General features: G+C 35.1%; 1 protein-coding gene and 1 long non-coding RNA gene across 7 annotated transcripts; one reads left to right on the top strand and one right to left on the bottom strand.

Annotated features, from left to right (window-relative positions):
- Positions 1-6,761: 6,761 nt before the first annotated feature.
- Positions 6,762-12,487, top strand: LOC142621229 (uncharacterized). The gene is made up of 5 exons (XM_075794551.1): positions 6,762-7,060; positions 8,425-8,486; positions 8,575-10,938; positions 11,073-11,178; positions 11,670-12,487. The coding sequence occupies exons 1-5, from the start codon at positions 6,952-6,954 to the stop codon at positions 12,278-12,280; spliced, it is 3,252 nt and encodes a 1,083-aa protein (XP_075650666.1). The 5' UTR covers positions 6,762-6,951; the 3' UTR covers positions 12,281-12,487.
- Positions 12,075-16,434, bottom strand: LOC142621239 (uncharacterized). Of its 6 annotated transcripts, none has more exons than XR_012841731.1 (6): positions 16,277-16,434; positions 15,175-15,299; positions 13,944-14,806; positions 13,514-13,695; positions 13,273-13,404; positions 12,075-13,167 (listed from the first exon to the last, which is right to left on the bottom strand). It is a non-coding gene; the product is annotated as an uncharacterized LOC142621239 (long non-coding RNA). The 6 variants fall into 6 exon arrangements; XR_012841733.1 differs by lacking the exon at positions 12,075-13,167 and having other exon boundaries at positions 13,202-13,404; positions 13,944-14,067; positions 14,521-14,806; XR_012841737.1 differs by lacking the exon at positions 12,075-13,167 and having other exon boundaries at positions 13,202-13,404; positions 13,944-14,067; positions 14,615-14,806.
- Between the last annotated feature and the right edge of the window lie 320 nt (positions 16,435-16,754).

The raw sequence follows: 16,754 nt of genomic DNA, 5'->3' as shown, positions 1-16,754 counted from the left end.
CTAAACTTGATCCACTAAGACCAGCCCACTATCCATCCATACCACTCAATCTGATTTTTTTTTTTTTAAAAAAAAAAAAAAAACCATGTAGGACTAGGATTCATGCTTTAAGTGGGTTTCATTCCATAGTCTTCTAGAAAATACTAAACATGATCCACTAAGACCAGCCAACTATCCATCCATACCACTAAATCTTATTAAAAAAAAAAAGAAGCAAACAAACAAACAAAACATGTAGGACTAGGATCAGTGCTTCTAGTGGATTCCATTCCATAGTCTTCTAGAAAATACTAAAGAAATCAAGATTTAAGAGTAAAAACAAAAGAAAGTAAAGAGTACAACAAAAGTTAAGTCAAAAAGGTGAATGAAAACCTAGTTGCAAAGATAATTCCATGAAGAAGACCAAAGAGGCAAAGAGAAGAGAAAACGAACTTGAAATGAAGATCTGTGAGCACACTAAATTTATTGCCAACACCAATTGATGAGTAAGTCAACTAAAAAGAGTGTTTTTTTTAGAATCAAGATGGAAAGAGTGAGTGTTTTTTTTTTTTTTCCCCAGCCTTTTGTTACTTGTCTATTCTTTCTGTTTCTACCTTTTGTTATCATTTCTTATGCATTTTGTTACTTGTATATTGTGAAAATCAATGCCTCTCTTTATTTCTTTCTCTATATTTCAAGTAATAAACATGGGTTTTCTTATTGAAATGTGGTACAAAAGTTTGATCCAGATAATACTTGAATGCGGTGATTTTTTTTTCCTAAGAAAGCTAAAGATTTGGTGATTTGATTGTACTTCATGTCATTTCAGCTTTTATGCTCTGTCACAAATGATTAGAAATAACTTGTTTCTTCTCAATTTTCAATTATGGGCTTAAATAATTTGAGCAGGGCCTTAAATCTTTTGGGCGGGCCTTACTTCTTCTTCTTCTTCTTCTTCTTTTTTTTTTTTTTTTTTTTTTTTTTTTTCAAATGAGAAAGCAACATTATATAATATATTAGTACTATTGGGGGCCCTCTTACAAGTAGGGGCCTTAGTCGATGGCCTAAATGGCCTAGAGGTTCAGCCGGACCTACCCAAATTTTATGGCGCGAGACCATTGAAACTAATATGGCCTATCCATGGGGCTATCCATGTGACACAGCATTTTAAATTGAAACGCCACAATTCAAAGCACAACCCCCAGACTTGCGATAATGATAGTTCAAGAGACTCCTACCATTAGATTGCCACCTGTGGTGCCAAAATATCAATTAAAATCACTTGGAAAGTTAATTTTTGATGTGTGAGTGGTTCCAATCGTTTTCATCAATTTAAACATTGGTGGGAGGGGTTGTGGTGGTGGCTTTAACAGATTTAAAGTCGTGAAAGGATTGTAATTTATAGGTTAAGTTTCAATCCACTATAATGGATCCGATATAATACAGACACATGTCCACAAGCATCAAGTCATATACATGGTTTAATAGGGATCAGGGGAGATTATCTTATTGTTTCTATTGGAATTAGATTAGCTCATTTTTACAAAATGAATGACTAAAGTTAATAAAAATTAAACTTGAACAACTAATTTGACAATTGAAGTAAAAGTTAAGGGATTAAATTAATTTCCAATTAAGAAAATATCTTATTAAAGAGCTTGTAAGCCAATTCTATCATCTCGAGCTTTTCCAAATTCCTTGTATTCAGTTGTACCAAGAAACTTTGTTACTTTTGCACTAATATTTTCTTTACACTTTCTCCTTCTTAATTATGTTCACTAGGATGCCTTTCCAATCCATTTATTATTTGCCTAAAATAAGTCAATAAATGAATATATTTTAAAATCGTTAATATATACTTTTTAATTCATTCAGACTGATACATCTACTGCATCTCCTCTGATAACAGTTTTTAACTTATCAATAATTATGTTAAGACTTTTATAGTTTAGGAGTAATTCTTACTCACATTTAGGGGCTATTTGGTAATGTTGTTCTAGTAACGTTATTTGTATTTTTTAAAAATATATATGAGTAAAAAAGATATGTAAAAATATATATAATATTATTTAAAAACTGAAAATTATTACTCAAAATTCATACTAAACGGCCCTTATTTTATTAGGTACTATTGTACATTTGCAAAGTAAGCCATACTACTAATTAATTTTCTTTCACATTTATAATTCATTAATTCATGCCTTTAATAGTTCGTGACGTAAGTCATAACCAGGCTGCTCTGAGAGAATTCAGCCTACTAAAATCAGAAATAGCCATACTCACCAGACGATGACTCAAATTTATCGAACTCTATTTGTAAATATTTTCATTGTGCATGAGTTAATTGCTTGCAGGCTGTCCTTTATGCGAAGCACAATTCCCAGTTCCCTATAAACTATGTTGACTCTGCCCCATCACGTGCAAAAACTGAATAAATTTTGTTTGTGAACAAGAATTTTATTGACAAGACAAAACAGAACTACAAAGGGATACAAGAACCTCATCCTTAATGATAAACTCAAAACAGGGAGGGCCGAAACCAACATTAAAAGATCCAAAAACATTGTTTAACAAGGACCACTTAGACAGAGAGTGAGCTGCTTTATTTTCCCCCAGGGATCCAGGTAACATGACAATTAGGGGTGTCAATGTTCGACTCAACCCGGGAACACGACATGAACCCGACAAGAATTTTTTCAGGTTAGGGTTGAGCCTTAATGGGTTTGGGTCATAAACGGGTCGACCTGAAAGCGACACGATAAGAAACATGCCATAAGCAGGTCAACCCGTGTAACCCGCAATAGACACGTTTAACATGCCAATTTATTTGTATCAACCCAAAATGACATACTTAACACAACCCGTTTAACTCGTATAACAAATAAATATTCATTTTATTTTAGATTTGTCAAATACCTTTTATATCTAACATATATTTTAAATTTAAAAAGAAAATTGAGTAATTACAAAAATTTACAAGGGATATAATTGAAAATTGAAACTTTATAAATCCTAGATTTCTAAAGCTTACAAACTCTAAATCTCTAAACCTTCTTATAAATATTTTTTTTTGTTTTAATTTCAGTCAAACTACTCTTCTCACACTCAATTCTCAAACTCAAAGTGTCAATTTTTAAATCAGTTATTGCTCTGTCTCTCTCTCTCTGAAGTGTATGCACTTCTTTTGGAGTGTAAAGAACTTATTTCTAGATGAATGTTATATTTTTGTTGAACTATATTATTTTAAATGTGAGTTGAAGATTTGAAGTGTATGCACTACTTTTGGGATGTAAAAAAAATTATTTCTAAATGGATATTATATTTAATGTTATGCAGGTTAAAATGGGTTGTGTTACATTTGTGTTAACCCAACACAACTCGTTTATTAAACGTGTCAAATGGGTTGGGTCAGGTCAACCTGCCTTATTAACAGGTCGTGTTAGGGTTGAAGGATCATGACACGATTATTAAATGAGTCAGGTTAGGGTTGAGCCATTTAGTCGAATACCCCTACCTCGACACGGCACGAACCCGACACACTAACCTGAATTGACACCTCTAATGACAATTAGGAATAAGCGAAATCAAGTTGAGAATTTCACTGCAATTACCTCAAATAGTTTTTAGTTCTAAATTAAATTTAAAAGCATTAAAATCATGATTTTAAACCGAAAAGAATGCCGAATGATTTTTAAAGGAAAAGAATGCCGGATGCCATAAAAATATTAGTTTAGTAAATATTTTTGAAAACTTTTCTGATGAGAAAAGAAAAAAAGATAGGAAATATTAACTACCCGAAAAACATCAGTTTAAGAGCTATTTTTAAAAATAGTTTATTGGAAGAATGATAAAACAATAAATATTGTTGATAGCTTTTTATATTTTTCATGGAGTTTGACTTAACTCCTATATTTTTTTAAGTGGATATGTCTTTTTGTTTTAAGGGAAATTTAGCGGATGCCCTTAGGGTATTGATTAACAATCCATTTAAAGAAAGTTTTTATGGAAAAAGAAAAAAAATAATTAATATTTTGACAACTTTTTTCATTTCTCATAAAAGTGGTGTCAAAATTTTCATAAAATAGATTACTAACCATTTTCCTAAAGACGCTCGTTAGCATGACTCTTGTTTTAAATATACAATGGCAAGTGGTAGTGGACTTTAATTTTCACATTTTATTTAGTAAGTGAATGACGTGACAGTCTCTCATTAAAATTAAAGGAGATTCTAGATAAAAAATTACTGAAAATAAGTCAAACCTTTTCTCATGAAAGTAGTGTAAACTTTCTTATTATGATTTATTAACAATTATCCTAAGGGCATCTATTAACATTACTCAAAAAATAATTAATTATTTTGATCTTTATATATTTCCAATAATAGTAATGTAATTTTTTTAAAAATAATTTATTAATAATTATCATAAAAACACCCCTTAACTAATAGTACATCTTAAGAGCTGTGTCTCATCGCTCACTCTTGTAAGCACACTGATATGAACACTGATATGATGACCTACATTAGTCCGTGTGTAATTAAAAGGATCAAAATCATCAATTTTAACACATGATTGATGAATAATTAGTGCATCTTAGAAAGATTTGTGCTCACTCTTGTGTGCATGATACGATGAGCTGCACTAGAGTATCGGTGTGTAATTAATTTGCCGTAATTTTTTTTAATTTGTATTAATTAACCGTAAATTAAATAATAAATATATCTATATAATGAACACGGTACCGTGTCAACTTTCCAACTTCCCTAATCAGCTTTGCGAAAAGCTTGATGCCATCGTCGTGATTCGTGAGGAGATTGTGCTGGAAGCTATGAAAAGTAAAAAAGTGAAAACCATATGGGAAGTTTGGGAACTATTCGGTCTTTACTCTTTAGGGTTTTGCTAGCCTGAAAAACATGGTGGACTTGAGTTAAAAAGATTCGAGGACCTTAACAAAGCAATACTGCCGAAAATTGTGTTGACATCCAACATAGACAGTTTGTGTATATATAGAAGTGCTGAGAGGAAAATCTGGGGGGGGAATGAATGGTTTCATGAAAATGGAAAGTTAAGGCTAAAAAAGGCCAAATGGGTGTGGAAAGTGAGAGAAAGAATCAAAGAAAGTACTAGAGAAATGAGTAACAAAGGGACCTGCTCTATTGTGAGAGATGGAAGAAAGGCAAAAGATGCTAGTGGTGCTGGGAAATCTGCTTGTCACATGGTCAGAGGTTTTTTTTTTTTTGGATAATTCAATAGTTTGAGAGAGGGGATTTGAACCTTAGGCGACTACATTAACAACTCCATAAGGTATAAGTTAAATTATAAAACTCTTAGCATCACATGGTCTGTGTTATGATGAAGAGAAACTAAATAATTTGTTTGGCAAGAAAACTCATACATCCATCAAAAGAATCCTAATTACCATTGTTGCGCAGGCCTGATAAGCTGATTTGGGTTGGCAATAGTAAAGGCCAGTTTCCTGTGAAATGAAGCCAACATATTGAAGCAACCTATGTATGAGATTAGATCAAAGTGGAAAGGCATTGTGGGGGAAAATTTTGGAAATTAAAAATGCAAGAAAGTCATAAAATGCACTTGAGGAGAGTTTTCTTTGTGTGCTTCAATTGCGTTGGATTGTTTATAGATATAGATAATAGGAGCTAAGATTAAGAAGCCAAGTTACCATGCAATTGTCAGGTCTCACTGAAAGACATCCACACATGGTGGTTAAAATGTTTGAGAGCGCTATGGTAGCTTGGCAGTGTCAGATAATTGAAACATGCATGAGGATCATCCAGGCTTGTAAATTGGAAGTTGTAGAAGCGTTGGGGATTTGTTGGGTAGTCAATTTGGCCAAGCAAACAAGGGGTTCCAGAAGTAGTTATTGAAGCTGAATTAAGGAGATGCAAGTGTGTGTGTGTGTGCATGGATTTATTAATCAAGCGCATGCAATGTCCATGCTGGGAGTTATCTCCAATATTAATAGACGATGTTAGGGACTTGTCGGGTTACTTTTTACTTTAGGAAGCTGTAGTTTTAAATTGGGTAAGTAGAGAAGCAAATGTAGCGGTTCATGAATCATGAAAGTGAGCCTTCAGAAATTCATGTATTGGTTGTGCCTTGTCATGGGCTTTCCCAGCAAGGCTGATCAAGTCCCAATGGAAGATGGTTATGTTTTGATGATCATTCAATGCATTTGTAGTTTAGGAAAGAAGGTAGCTCTTCAATTAGCTATATCTTGGTACTAAGATTTAGAGAGAGGTTCCTATAGATTGGTAATTACATTTGATTCATTTAGGTAAAAGAAATTCTCTCTCTCTCTCTCACGGAGAGTCCACATCGCTCATAAGATGATTCCCTGACACAATTTCGAAGACACTCCATCAACTCTATAAGACTGTAGATGGCAGCTACATCAAGTGTGGCATGTGTACAATGATTACAGCACCAGGTAAATGTGTACACCATGCTCAAATGTCATTTTGCTATTTCCTCACCTTCCTTGTGTCATCATGAAATATGTCGTGAAGCACAAAATGTGAAGACCCTTTCAAGGATATGTAGCAATTAGTAAATAGTGAACATAAAATATAGAAAAGAAAAAAAAAAAAGGGTAGAAAGTTCCTCGTGAAGAAGCTTGAAATAGAAGACGTCTGAATCCTCTAGCATTGCTTGGATTAGAATAAAAGCTAGCGCACACAAACGTCAGAAAGAGAGTGTGAGATCTAACGTTCACGTCAACCATTGAGGATAAATTTTCAAAACTCAATTAGATTGCTTTGGACTGGACTTCCCACCTCACCCAACTCTGAAAGAGCCCCACCAACTAGAAAAGAAACATTTTATTCCTCAAGAAACATAACATTCCTTCCTCTCTTGCCTGTAAAAGAAATACAGCCCATATACAATGTAAAGACATTCTGCCATTTTCTTTCCACCAGAGCTCAAGATTGAGACACCCTCTTGCAAGCACAACATGGCGAAGAGATCGGATTTTGCGCAGAAGCTGTTGGATGATCTCCGGTTACGCAAGGAACACGTAGCTGCGTCTAAAAGCTCAAACCGTTCAAACTCAATGGCTATAGGTAAGTATCTATCACGTATTTGCATTGGAATCATATAATCATTAATTGTGTCAAGTCAAATTTAGGCATTTAAATTGTTACACACAAGCAAAGAGCATGAAACAAGACCTTCAAGGTACAAAATTAACATTTACTTCTGCATGCATAGTCATCTCCAAGAAAGAATGACTTCTGCCTAATTTTTGCTGTTGGGCCATTTGATTTGCTTCAAATTGAAGCATGGTTCAGACTTTATCCTGAACTATTTTACTGAGTTGAGATTCTAATTCAATAAACTCAAGCAACACCAAAGAAGTCTGGAAGTATCATTTGGAAGCTGAAAAACAATTATAGGAGAAAGAATCAAAGAACTTTGTCACGTGTCTTTCTTGAAAAGAAAAAGGGGTTAATATGTGAAACAGTGAAAGCACTATCAAGTTGCTTAGCAAAAGAATATTAAAAAATAATAATAAAGAAGAAGAAGAAAACACTGAACTTAACTTGTTTCCTAAAAAACTTATACATCATACCATGAAAGATCATCTACTGGCCGATGATTCAATTTAAAATAATAATAATAATAATAATAATAATAATAATAATAATAATATATTAAAGATAAAATATTTCGATATCCAGCGGAGTCAGCCATTGCCCATTGAGTGCCATTAAGTTAACCATGTACTTCCTAAGCCGAAAAAGAGAGAGAGAGAGAGAGATAACAATGCTATTAAATACATCCATCTTCCGTGAGTTTACATTTTGTTCAATTACAGAGGGATTTTGACAAAACCAGATGCAAATTATACTCACAAATATCAAAGGCAAACTGAATTGATTTACTAACTGGAACCATTAGGTAGTTTACACTTGACACTGCTAGGCGGTTCATTCAATATACATAGCTCATGACCATAATATGAAAACTTCTCGAGCCCTGCCTTCCAGTTTCTCATGGCATTGCACTCCCAGACAGATAAATTAATATGTAAAATAGGAAAATTTTAGGAGCAAAAGGAAAATAGTGGAGATATATTTGTCTAAGAAAAGGAAAAGAGAGAGAAAATGGGGTTGGTTGGCTGCCCGCAGGGATGATTTTTTTCTCTTCCTTGAACAGACTTCAGTGTAAAGGTATACTTGAGTGCATATGCACTACAGAGATGCTAAAGTTTCAATCGGCAAAAGGAAATACGACGGAATATCCAAAAAAAAAAAAAAAAAACAAAAGTGGCTTTCTACTATTAATATCCCCAATTGCTCATAGTGAGCAACACAATGCTGTTTAGAGTTCAAAAACTGTGAAAGTAATATAATTACCTTGAGTTAAAAACCAATCAAGAGATATATAATTACATCCTGTGTTGCTCTATCTTGTGTATGTACAGATGCTTATGCTTACTCAAAGCAAACTCATAAGGGATCCAGGAACATAAAATCCCATGAACCTGTAAGCTACCTAACTTTGTTGCAATCTTTTTTAATAGTTGAAGCAGAGGGCAGGAACTTACTTGAGTCAATTGCTTAATTTCCTGCAGATTGGTTCCAGAACTACAAATGTACAGAATAGGTCTAATAAAAGCAGTAGACCATCCATCATTCAAGAAGCTTCAGGACAGGTTGTTCCTTATGGAGGTGGTCGGAACTCAGAACAAATAGGAAGTCTATCCATGGCTCTGGCTTTTGCCATCGAAAATGGAGGAAAGCTAATAAGAACAGATTCCTCTGGCAATAATTCAATGTTGGGTTTCCTCCACCAAATTGGCAGGACATCCAAGGACTTTGGCAAGATGGAGAGAGGCAGAGCAGATAGGCAGAGGTCTTCAAGTAATCCCTTCCCCGCTCTCTCTCACCTCCACATTAATGAAATATCAAAAGGGGCACAGAAGCTAAACCAGATTCTGAGAGCATGCTCTAATGGCCTTAACTTTGATGGATACTCGATAGAAATTGGGAAGGAACTGTTAAAAGGGGCCATGGATTTGGAAGAGTCTCTGCGGATGCTTGTAAACTTGCAAGAGGCATCAGACTACATGGTCAGCCCACAGAGGAAAAATCGGATTGTATTACTAGAGGATGATGAAGACAACGAAGAGAATACAGTCCCAATGCCCGAGCAGAAGCAACTTGCCTTACCAAGGTTTTCCTTTGACAAGCCCTCAAGACGTTCTCATAATATCCAAGAAGTTGAAAGGAATGATCTCAAGCAAAGGCTGACAGCTCTGACTTACCGTGCAGAAGCTACAAACTACAACCATGAAAACCAAGCACTAATTAGTTCAAAATCAGTTTCCCACAAGCAATCAGCTAGCTATGGCCCCAATATCAAGACTCCTGCTGCATTCTCAGAACAGAAGAATCACTCTAGTTCATCTCAATCCAAACCAGAAAAGGGGAGGATTTCAAATGTTATTGCAAAACTAATGGGACTGGATGACGTCCCACAAAAAGTAGATACAAAATCCACCAGACAGAAAGATTCAACTCCCAGGCAGAAAATAGAAGGGATGCCCTCACAGCATATGGCACAGGGAAGCACCAAGAATGCTGTACTGAAGACTAAAGAAACCATGAATTATGAACGCCCCAAAAAGGAAAAAGTGATAGAAGCTAAAAGGAATCATGTCATTCAGGATGCTGCATTTGCACCGCAAGCAGGGAAAAGCCCACATACACGCAGTGCCAGTTTGGAGGCAGTTATTAATAATGGAAAACCACCTCAAAAGGATTTGGAAAAAATTAATTTAAGGACAAGCTCAGAGAAGGCCACCACCAAAATTGAAAAGCAGCAAAGCAATATAGCCCAGTTATATCAGAATACTGGTAGTCAAAAGTATATTCAGGACAAAGAAAGAAAACATGATGATACAAAGCACAGGGAACAGAGCAGCACAGGAATGGGCAACACCATGGAATTAATTTCAAGGGAAGAACCACACCAGATGGATGCAAAGGCAAATAAAAGATCTGAAGCTAGAGTGATTCTACAAGGAAAAACAGGGTACAAAGACAGCACTCTTCAAACAGAAAAGAGATATGCAAACATGCTTCTGCCAAACAATCAAGAAAAGTCTCAGAACCTTGGATTACAACAACCATATATTCTCCAGAAACCTGAGCAACAGGAACAGAAGAATCAGGGAAAAGAGTGGGAGCAGCAGAGTGCAAAACAGAAGTTGCAGATGAGTAAACAAAGAGGAAGTGAAATGACATTTAAGAGTTCATCAAAACCCCTGCATGAAACGATAAATATGCAAAAGAAGCATCCGCGTATGAACCAAGCTGCACAAAGTAAGAAAAGTTCTTCAGAAGCTACTGATGCAACACAATTGGAAGGATTTCCAAACGGAAGAAACCATGAAGATTTATTCATGGGTAAAAATTCCACTGATTTAACCTTCCACGTGAAAGCTTTAGTGAATAGGAGCTCAGATCAAAATTGTTCTCCGCGAGCCCCAGAATCTGAACCAGGAAGAGAAAAAGCTCGTATTCCATCCATTATGGAGGAGAAAGCTGTTCATCTACCAGCCATGCATAAGACAAAAAATACAAGAGCACGTAAAAGTGAGACCCCTCGAAAGATTGATGAAGTAGCAACCAGAAGACATGGAACACTGCAGAACTTTGCAAGGCCATTAAAACATCAGAGCTCCAATTTGCAGGATGTGAAACCAAAAAGGAATGACAAATTCAGTGGTTACAAAGGAGCAGAACAAGTAAGAGGCAACAAGTCTAAAGAAGCAGTATCACACATCGTCAAATCCAACAAATCAGTGTCAAGTATCCATCCATTGAATGTAGCACAACTAACAAAAGAAGAAGAACAGGCTTCTCCTTTGTACAGTCCTCCAGGTGACAGATTCCAAAGCCTAAAAGAACCAATTGTGCCTCCACCTGACGGCGTAAGTGTTGTTCTTTATTTTTGCGTAAACCACAAATCTATATATCATTCAAATTACAACGTACTTCTTTGTCCACAAAACTTGTTATCTTTGAATTCGGTAGGGAGCTTACATAAACTTTGAATGTCATGCAGAGTCAAAACATGGTCTCAACAATTAGTAATGATCAGCAACATCAAGCACCTATTTTTGACGGTGATGTACTCAAGGCTAGCAAATTTACATCAAATGTACTTACCGGTAAGTACAACCTAACATTTGCAATTTAAGTATCCACCTTCCAGAAGTAGAAAATTTTACCTCCCTTACTACCAAAAAGCAGAGCAAGAATTAGCACCAAGTTGGTCACCCCTAACCATGTCAATGGCTTATTGTTCATTCTCTGGTACAACGTTTACTACATGTAATTCCAATAAATCTTTTCCCTCTCAGACCAACATAAATCATTATGCCTCCACTTTGTCAAACCCCACTCCCCCACAAAACATGAATAAAAGGGGGGGGGGGAAGAGAACCACCGTTTTCATTGCATTAGTACATTAAGCCTACAAAAGTATTACAATTTTCAAGCCATGCACAACATGCCAACTTTCAAAATCATCATATATCCCTATTCCATCAACAATTATGGCAATTGGCAACACAAAATTACATATATACAATGAAGATCACAACTAATACGTGAATAAATAATGAATTTTGTATTTAAATTTCAATGTTAAATGTTGCAGGAACCACTGACGACAGCACAGACATCTCTTACCCCTCACACCTGGAACACCAGAAAATTCCCAAATTAGGAATGCAAGAGCCATTAACTGAAAGTGAAAACTGCCTAAAGCAGATACTGATAACAAGTGAACTATTCCTCAACACTGCAGAGGCCCTTTTCAAACTAAATATTCCTTTCAACATTCTTCATGCCAGCAGTTACAATTGTCAAGATGAAGAAAGCAAGCTCATATTAGACTGCGGTTACGAAGTGATGAAACGGAAAGGTAGAAGGCAAGAGTTCATCATTCATCCTTGCATGAAGATATCAATCCATTCCACAAAGGTAACATCATTGGACAAATTGGTTAAGCAGTTGAATAAAGACTTTGAGACATTGAAATTGTACGGAAGGAATGGGAATCCTAAATGTGATGTTGAAGACTACCTGCCTAAAATGCTAGAGATTGATGTCTACCATAGTGTTCCTGACGTGAATTGTATGTGGGACTTGGGTTGGAACGACATGATGTTTGCATTGCTTGAAAAAGACGATGTCATAAGGGATGTGGAAAGGCACATGCTTAATGGACTCGTTGACGAGATCACCAGGGATCTTTTACAAGTTTGATTGAAAAGAAAGAGAATTTTTTTAATGGTTTTAAGTTTTCTATCATAACAGAATTTCATGTTACTTTATGTGGTTTTGTATACTGTAACTTAATAATGTAATGCTCATTTGATGGTTTGCAATTCTTAAGTTGAAGTGTAATGCACAATTCAAATTTTCAAAAACTAAGTGGAAATTTCATCAACAAGGTGAAATTGAATCTCTAAATGATTTTCTATGAAGTATAACAATATAGAGTAGCGTAATCTAATTCAGAATAAGAGTGCAGATTTAACAGGTCAGAGGCAGAAAGAAACAATTAACGGATAAGGAATAGTACTCAAAGTTATAAGTTGAGTAATATTAATGCCAAAGTACGAGAAAGAAACATTAAGCCTATAACATTAATATTACTTAATTGTCTGCCATTACATTAAGCCTACAAAAGTATTATAAGTTGAGTAATATTAATGCCATTTCATTGTAAGATATGCACACCTGGTCAAGATCTAGGGCTTTGGGCAACTGAAACAAATTATGCTATAACATCTGCTTTAAACTTTATACATTAAATTGACTTATAGAAACTCAGCAGCAATCATAGTGCTAAAGAACAGTGAGATGGTCGACTAGTACTAATGCAATACTTTAAAGAAAGGAAGGAGAAAAATCAAAATCTATTAAAAAAGAATTCAGTAAAAATAACACACACATACACACAATTCTGGCCCAAGAAACAAAACCTCCAATCAACGGGTCAAGTGAGTCGACTGAATTTACAGAATGATTGTTTTGGAAACTAAAAAGTCAGCAAGAAGCATCAAGCATAGCACTCAAAATTTTCATCCTTTTTGCATGGGGTGGGTCTTGGGGTGTGCACAATTAGATCTTACATTTGCATGCAGAATCTGAACCAAAAAGAAGTAAGAAACAAAGAAATCAAGGAAAATGCCATATGTATCGTCCTCCTGATCTTCAAAATTTTCAAATCCAGAAAATTACAAATTTACTACCTCATATGTCTTTCAATGATTTTTGTACATCTATCATATCTTTCATAACCCACACTGCACTTTCCTAATAACCTATCCTTTGGACATAATGTATAGCTGTTTCAAATTTAATTCTCACCGATTACTATTTACCTGCAAGAAACATAAACAAAAATAGAAAACAATATGCTTAGCCAAATAATAATAATAAATAAATAAACAACCTAAACTTAAAGAGATTTGCTAATAGAGCAGGGTATACCTCGGTTTTTAACTATGAATGCCCATATCCTTTCCCATAAACTATTTGGGGCACCAGGTAAAGAAATCTGTCCTTCCACAAACATTTCAACTGAAAGTCCCATTTCATGGACAAATTTGACAGACACGCAGTCGATTTAGTAAATTCATCGCGGCAATCACTTCATTCCATTGCAATGGCAGCTGAAGGCCAATGCAACATGCTTTAGTGTTAAAAAAAGAAAAAAGTCCCCTCACTAGTAAGCCAAAGTGCATATTATGTTACTTTTTTTGCTGTTGAACTTTTGCACTTTGAAGAGAAATTTATGGATACTACTGTATGAAGTCCAGAAACAGAAAGTGACAAATAAAAATGACATGCTACCTAATAATTGGAAACATGCCACCTAAAGATAATTTGGAATTTCAGAATTACTGTAGGAAATGCTTACAGTCTGATCTGAGTGTTCCTGATTATCAACAGAGAACAGGATTTTCAATGCAGTACCCAGACCAAGGACCTGAAGCTTTCCCCACATACAACACTTCTTGCATCCTACACAATCCATCAATCCACTGCAATGCCAATGAAATTGTTATATCATTTCCAAAGTCATGAGCCAGTCAAATTAGCAGTACAGCAATCAAAGTGAAAGTGGAAATATGTGGAGTGAAACTTGTTCTGCAGTTTCTCCATCTTTGAGAGTAATATTTGAAACCAAGAGCAGTAACACCATGATACCAGACAAGGATTTGAACACCATCCTAAACAAACAATAATTACTACATAGTGCATTTGGTTTGGTGGAAAGAAGGAAGGGGAAAATGAGTGAGAACAATGGAAGGAAAAGGTATTTCCATTGTCTAGTTGTAAGGAGGAAAGGGAAAATATTTGGGCAGATGCAATTTCCTTCATGCCCACATATTTGTCATTTACATCAACACTTGAACGATTTATCATTTTAAAGATGATTCTCTTAACTGGTATCAAGAGCAATAAACTCATACACATATTTAAACGAACATTACCAAAAAAATAATAATAAAAATTGAATTGTGCAAGAACGATATGATATGAGCAATTATCAGTTTCATCATCAATTGTCCAGGGAGTGTCTGTTACTGTCCAGCCTCTGAAAGCTTTACTATCTATTGTACAATCCACAACTGCCTGTAGCTTTCCTTCTTGACAGATAGGATCATCTGTTGAGAGGCCATAATGGGCCTCTTAAATGATTCAGGGAACTCACTTTCTGCGCAGTCACAAACACTGCAATCCCGCAGACAGCACATACCATCATCAGGCCAGGAAGAGCTGTAGTTCATTGTATAGTTACACTATTCAAATTTACACCTCAAGAAAGACCTAAGTTTGTAACATTGCATTAACAATATTGCACATATAATCAATCATATAGATTAATATTTGGTATATGAGGACTGGCAAACTTCTAATGTCTGAAAGAGATCCATGCCTTGTTTCTTATGCTAATTCGTTTTGCACCACCAATATTTATCTTAATGTTGTAGTAAAAGTAAATTTCAATTATTAAAATAATCAAAATTGTGCCAAGCGTTTTTTATTTTTTTTTATATATACTTTCAAAATTTTATTCAATAGATAGTAGTTCTCATGTAATCAGTCTACTTCTTGCCAATACATTGATTAAACAACTAGCAAACCTTGAAATACTGGAAGCATGGGGTTTTAACAAGCTCTTGGAGTGATGGATGCAACGCAACACTTCCTCGTTAAGACAGTCCACAGTCTCGTGATTACAACAACAATCCTCCACAATCCCAGTATACTGCACAAATTTGAAACTCCAAAAACCCATTTAACGGTCAAAGATCATACAGAGTAAAATTCAAATCAAATCAAATCCAATTCCAATTCCCCATCTCAACACCTAACAGCACCCCCCCCCCCCCCAAAAAAAAAAACTATGAAAAAAGGTTAATTACAAAAACCAAATGATATGACAAAACTAGTTCAACATAAATGCATACAGTGATTAGACCCATAAATGAAAAACTGCTTCCATTTCCCTCAAACTAAACACAACATAAAATCATAACCATCACAGTTTTCCACTCCTTCCTATGTATTTCCCTTCATTTTCTCAGTAATAGCACTATAAACGAGCCAAGTCAAATTGAGTATTCTTTTTTTGATAAATAATGTAAGAACTTTTTATTAAAGAATAGCCAACCCAAGTACACTAGAAATGTTCTACAGTGGCAGAAATTATTAACCCAAATTACAATGATCAAGAAGAACACAAATTAAAAATTCAAGCTTGTTCATTTAATTTTATTTCGAACACAAACCAAACTCGAGCTCATCATCAAACAAGATTACATGTTCAAGTTTCGTTCAACTTCTTGTCGAACAAGCTCAAGTTTGTTCACAACCTACTTGATTAACCTTTTTTCCCACATATATAGTAAAATCATAACTAAAATTTTTCACCTCTTCACAAATTTATGAATTTTTACTAATAATGAACTATTTATGTTATCAATAAACTAAAAATAATAATTTGATACCATACAAACCTATATACAAACTTATATGTAGTTAAAGTTAAGTCTCATGTTCACAAACTTGTTTACGAAGCTTGACTCATCTAAACTTAGGCTTGATTTTGGCTTTTTCGCTGAACAAACAAACATAACAAGCTTTTTTACAAGTGCTTTTCTCAGTAGCCAAACAGGGAAAACAAAAAATAATGAAACTCGAAAAAAACACGCACAAACACGCAGAAAAATAAGGAGAATTTACCTTGGCACAATGACAAGATGTTATAGTTTTCGAATACACAGCCACAGCAATAAAGGCGGCGATGAGAGCTGCAAGCACCGCCCAGCTCCATTGCTTTCCACGGCCAAGCCTGCTCTCTCTATCTCTGCTATCACCATCACCGGCCTCAAATTCTCAAAATTCCAGCCCTCTGTTTGTTTCTCAATGGGCCACAATGACCGTGTGGGCCCAAAGAAACACCAACCCACCTTTATTTTATTGGGCCATAACGGACCTCCAAGTTCGGCCTTCGTATTGTTTTGAAAAGCCCAGTTCTGTTTGTTCGCAGTGTAATTTATATTTCCTTAAGTTTGTAGGTAATTTTAATTTTGCTCTTTAAAGTTTCAAAAGGTTGAATCGTTCTCCCCTAATGATAAGACTCCAACAAGCCCCTCTATATTTGTTTTTGTTTTGATTTTTTTACACCCTCTATGTTTATATTTGTTTTGATTTTGCACCT

Source organism: Castanea sativa, chromosome 1, assembly GCF_040712315.1.
Source record: "Castanea sativa cultivar Marrone di Chiusa Pesio chromosome 1, ASM4071231v1".
NCBI lineage: Eukaryota > Viridiplantae > Streptophyta > Magnoliopsida > Fagales > Fagaceae > Castanea > Castanea sativa.
Note: the sequence above shows the minus strand (reverse complement) of the source record. Positions and strands in the feature narration are given on the sequence as shown.

Coding starts and splice junctions, on each gene's coding strand:
- LOC142621229 (XM_075794551.1), top strand. CDS start 6,952: ATGGCGAAGAGATCGGATTTTGCGCAGAAGCTGTTGGATGATCTCCGG. Junction 7,061..8,424: donor TTCAAACTCAATGGCTATAG/GTAAGTATCTAT, acceptor GTGTATGTACAG/ATGCTTATGCTTACTCAAAG. Junction 10,939..11,072: donor TTGTGCCTCCACCTGACGGC/GTAAGTGTTGTT, acceptor AATGTCATGCAG/AGTCAAAACATGGTCTCAAC.